Source organism: Limulus polyphemus, unplaced genomic scaffold (genome assembly GCF_000517525.1).
Source record: "Limulus polyphemus unplaced genomic scaffold, Limulus_polyphemus-2.1.2 Scaffold2668, whole genome shotgun sequence".
Classification (NCBI taxonomy): Eukaryota; Metazoa; Arthropoda; class Merostomata; order Xiphosura; family Limulidae; genus Limulus; species Limulus polyphemus.
This window is the reverse complement of record NW_013668278.1, coordinates 9,830-14,681: the sequence shown is the minus strand read 5'-3', so window position 1 is coordinate 14,681 and position 4,852 is coordinate 9,830. Positions and strand designations below refer to the sequence as shown.

The 4,852-nt window shown below is 37.0% G+C and overlaps 1 protein-coding gene across 6 annotated transcripts in view; it reads right to left on the bottom strand.

The window, feature by feature from the left end:
* Positions 1-4,852, bottom strand: part of LOC106467577 (USP6 N-terminal-like protein) — a 23,709-nt gene that overhangs the window by 9,190 nt on the left and 9,667 nt on the right. For all 6 annotated transcript variants that reach the window (XM_022395773.1, XM_022395774.1, XM_022395771.1 and 3 more), the window contains one exon: positions 3,530-3,578. In XM_022395773.1, coding sequence (XP_022251481.1) covers positions 3,530-3,578 — 49 coding nt within the window. The remainder of the gene's footprint in view (positions 1-3,529; positions 3,579-4,852) is intronic.

The window sequence follows — 4,852 nt, the reverse complement described above, 5'->3', positions numbered from 1 at the left end:
TTAGATCTTAATACCTATATAATTAAAGATAATAGATCTTTTAGATCTTAATACCTATATCAAGGGTAGAATAGTACATAAGTAATCATTATAGGCCAGTCTCAACCAGATAGCCAAGGTTCCACAACTTGGAGTTGGAATTAAGGGGGTCTTTGGTCCCTATATCCCACAGTGGTGACTAGGGCAATTGGACCACAATGTTATATATAGATATACTTGTGATTAGATCCCAACCTGTAGCCATGGAGTGATGTGTTCTGAACCACCGGAATTACGATGAAAAAGGAAGCAAAACTGAAGTGGACAAGCTTTCTCTTCCACCTGAAGAAGTCCGAAAGGCACAACCCTAGGCTTGGAATGACGGGATCATGTATGCCTTACTCAACAAAAGGAACAGAACTCATCTGTCTGACATAAACAACAGAAGACAAAGTTAAACTCAAGTGAAAACCAGATAAAAACAAGATATGGTGGAGACGTTTGGTAAAGTGGGTACAAACTCCTTGTGAGGCACACCCCAGGCAACTTTAGACGTTAAACCCCAATGAACTTGGAAGAGTCTTGGTATAGAATGTGGGATTGAGGATGCCTCAATAAAGTTAACCAAAGAGGAAGAGACAGAGGTGGACTCACTTGAAGGTACTGCAGAAGAGGAAATCATAGTTCGGCCAGCCAATCCAGAGCTAGCAACAACTCACTAGTAGAGGATCAAAACATAGCCAGAACTCTGAGTAAAAGATGAATTGGGGAAAGGCATAAATGTGCAATCCCATTCAATCAGGACTGAATACATCTACCACCCAACCTGAGGTATTGGAGACTCCAAATCTTGTGGCTGAGAGTATCAATAAGTATCAAAAAGTGGAGGTCTAAACTGAGAGCAACTCTATTGGAAAACCTCACAATGGAGAATCCATTTAGTCAGGAGAAAGTGAGGGCTGAGACTGACAATCTGCTAAGACATTCATCACCCCAGAAAAATGGCAAGCCAGGAGGCTGATATGATTGGAATAACCATTGTAAAGAAATAACCAAATTTCAAAAACAACAACCTCAAGAATGCACGTCTCCATGACAATAAATTTAAGAATCCACTGTGGAATTGATGAAATGTTTCATGAGAATATTCCCCTGCAAGAGATCTAGACTTTGCACTATTGTCTGTTAGACAGCAAGAAGATCTAAATTATTGATGCAGAATGAAGATTTGCACACCTCATCCCTAAAGGGAAGTATCTATGAAGAGATAAACTTGGAACAGAGGGGCAGTAGACATGTATATAAACACACACACACACATATATATATATATATATATACACACATACATGCTAAAGGTAGGGTTGATCCAAACCAACCACCACTCAAAAACTAAGATGTTGCTCCTGATCAAAGAGACTAGAAGATCCAGTGGAATGAAGTTCCAGATCCATTAGTCCCACTGGGACTACTGAAGGGATAGCATTTGTTCTCATCCTTCCAAAAATCAGAGATTTGAGGGAAGCCCACAAACTCAAAGAGATAGAACCATTCCTGTAAGTAAGAGTCTGACTGCCCATTCCATAGCCTAGAGCTGGATGAGAGGTGGCTGGGCTGAGCTGAAATCATGGGGTAAACTTGTAGAACTGTAGAACCTGATCCCTGTACATGAAATGTAACTAAAGGCATCATGAATTTACTATGAGAATGTGGAGAAATGCCTTAGCAACCTCAAACTGGGACATCCACAGACCTGGTGGAGAATGCCAATGTAGAGTGAGAAAGGACACCATTGTGGACTTGGGAGGATCAAAGAATTGGTTGAGATAAGAAAGAATGATGATCATCTGCCAATCTCCCCTTGTCCCAGGTATAACAAATAAACAGGAATAATATCCAGGAAAAAATGGATCAACTGTTACTACCACTCCTGTGACCAGTAACTCTGATAGCCGTGAAACAAAAATCTACACTCCACTATTAAGGTTGGGAGAATAATGGAGATGGAGAATTGAATGAAAAGACCAACTTTGATACCAGAACCTGAAGTACCCAAAGATCTGAACTGAAGGAATACCAGGTGTCCATCAACAGTTGTAACCTAACTCTAATTGACCCCCCCCCCCCAACATAGGCAGATATCAATGCTGTTGCTGTTGGTTGCCTTGATTGGAGGGGCCCTGAAACTAAGGTCTGAATCTATTCAGCTGCTAGAGCCAAAGAAGGTCTAGAAATCAACAACAACAAAAAAGCAAAGGAGATGCCAATTTTCGATACAAATGCCCCTGGGACATATGCGAACATCAAGTGACAATGAAAAGTAGTCACATGTAAGACACAGAGACTACAGCAGGTAGACAAACTCCCTCCACCAAGGTATCTCTACAGAAAGAACAGAATCAGTCAATCTGACCAAGATATAAGTCAGTAGAAGACCACATTCATTCACAAATTGATGTGGGAACATTGATAGGCTGCCAACAATTTTTTTTGGGGAAAAGAAACACCACAGAGGAAGAGTGAGGATCAAACAAATACATGAAAATGTGATTGGTTCAAAGTGATAACACGAACCATCTTGGAACTCCACATATCCAAAAAAAAGAAAAAAATTATTCTGTAGAATCAAAATATACGTCTACCAGGAGGTGAAAAGCCAAAACATGCAAACAGACAAATGATGATACAAGTCTATCTATCCCCTAATGTAATAAGGCAGTAAATTTCCCAGCATGAACTAGGAATATCAGGTGAAGGAGGAAAAGTTGAACAGTCCCCCCTCCCATCATTTCCACCAACAAGGGAGGAGTAGACTCAAAGGTCACAGAGGAAAGAGCCCCAAAATCTTACAAACCTAAGTGTCTAATTGAAGAAAAAGGAGTAGGAGGTGTTTGATCCAAATTAGTAAGGAAAGGCATTAGAGTCCAAATTCTCCCCAGTAACCAGGATCAACAACAACAAAAAAAGCAGTTTCAGAAGCCCCTGGGCAGAATGTATGTTCCATCTCCCAAAAAATCACAACATGGACAGCCTCAACTGAGAGTGACCCCCCCCCCCCTCGACCGTAGAGAAATGCTAGATAACAAAGGAGGAATAGGGGAGGTCAGATTAGCTGCCCTGCTGATAATGGTAATACGGGAATTCATACCCGCAGATATCACATTCGATTTTCTTTAAACAAAATTATAATTATACGGAAATCCACAAGGCAAAAAATCACAATCCATAATAGAACAAGGCACATCATTTCATCAGAGAAAACCATGACTAACGCTTTGTGGAGAAAAAAGTGATTACATTATCTGAGTGAGGTGCTTTTATAGAGTACCAGAATTGAAAGCGCATTGACATTGGTGGATAGATTTGCAAATTAGATATTGCAAAGGGCATTTAAGTGGGGTATAAAAGACTGGAGTATGCAAGACCAATGCTTAGATAGGCAAAGCCAACATCGAGGAATAACTACAGTGTCAGTGGAGGTAAGTATGTTTTGGAAAAAATTGGTTTTATTAGGTCAATAATGCAGTATTTAAAAATATTTTTTACTTACAGTGTTATACACAGAGTAAGCCAAAAGGACATGAAATAGTGCTTGCTGTCTGAAAAAAAAAAATTATAAAACATTAACATGAAACAGTTACTAACATAACATTTTTGCAACACTGTTGGAAAGTTGTAGTTTGGTTTCATTCTAAATAATGTTGTAGGAATGTTACTACAATGTCAAACATGGACATCTGCAATAGTATATGTAATACGAATAAATGATTTAAAATTAATGTCAAATACTTTAACACAACATCCACTTTTTCAACATCAAAATTCAGTAAATTGTTTTTAAAGTTATTAAAACACAATAAAAATGTCAATAATATACTTTAATTCACAAGCACAGAATTACGATTTGTACTTATTACTTCTAAATAAGTAAATATAACAGCCATCATTACACCAGATTAATGTTTGTGCCAATTTCAGTCAGCTACCTCTCCAAGCCCTGTTTGCAAATCCAAAGATGTTAGATTATCTACCAATCATCCACTTCAAATCATATTGAAATTACCTACAATAAACATCATATCTTTGAATCAGACCATAATTTTTCTGAGTTTTAGGTTTCTGTGTCTTTTTTATGGTAGGATGTGAAGGCTAATTTTGTTACTAGCACTGAGTGATAGTTGGGGCTTTCACTATTCAAATTTTGCATTGAACAAAGTATAACTTAACAGATTGATATTTTCACAACCATTATCTGTCCCAACAAACTATAATACATAGACTACTTATCAGCTGAATACAAGGAGGGACAATCTACTATACAGTGGCCATTAACACTTTGTGGCAAAAGATAGGCATTGATTAATCCAAAATACTAAGTTTTTATTGTAGAGGTCATTCTTACTTTAAGAAAAAATACTGAAAATTTGGCTACATAAATAACTTAAAAAGTTAATGAGTATCTCACCCTCATCATACAAATAAAACATTCAAGCAGCTAGCCTGGAAAAGTTTAGCTATACTGTTAATACAATAATAATATATTATCTGATGGGAATTTCTAGTTTTATTCTTATATTCATTCTCTAATCATTTCCAAACATTTTTAAGATAAATTTATAATTATCAAAAGTGTTATATTGAAAATAAAACGACATTACTTATATTTTTATGTTCTTTGACTTAAAATTGAGCTATTTTAACTACATCCAAAATACTAATTTTGTAGCTTGGATTTTAAAATTTTGAAACTTTCCTACCCGTGCAATATATACACCTGGAAAAAAGTTAAGCACCCCCGTGTTTTTTTCAAGTGATTCAGATTCGACGTTCTTGTGACTGATTATAAATTACCATTCAATCTAAACGTGTTTAT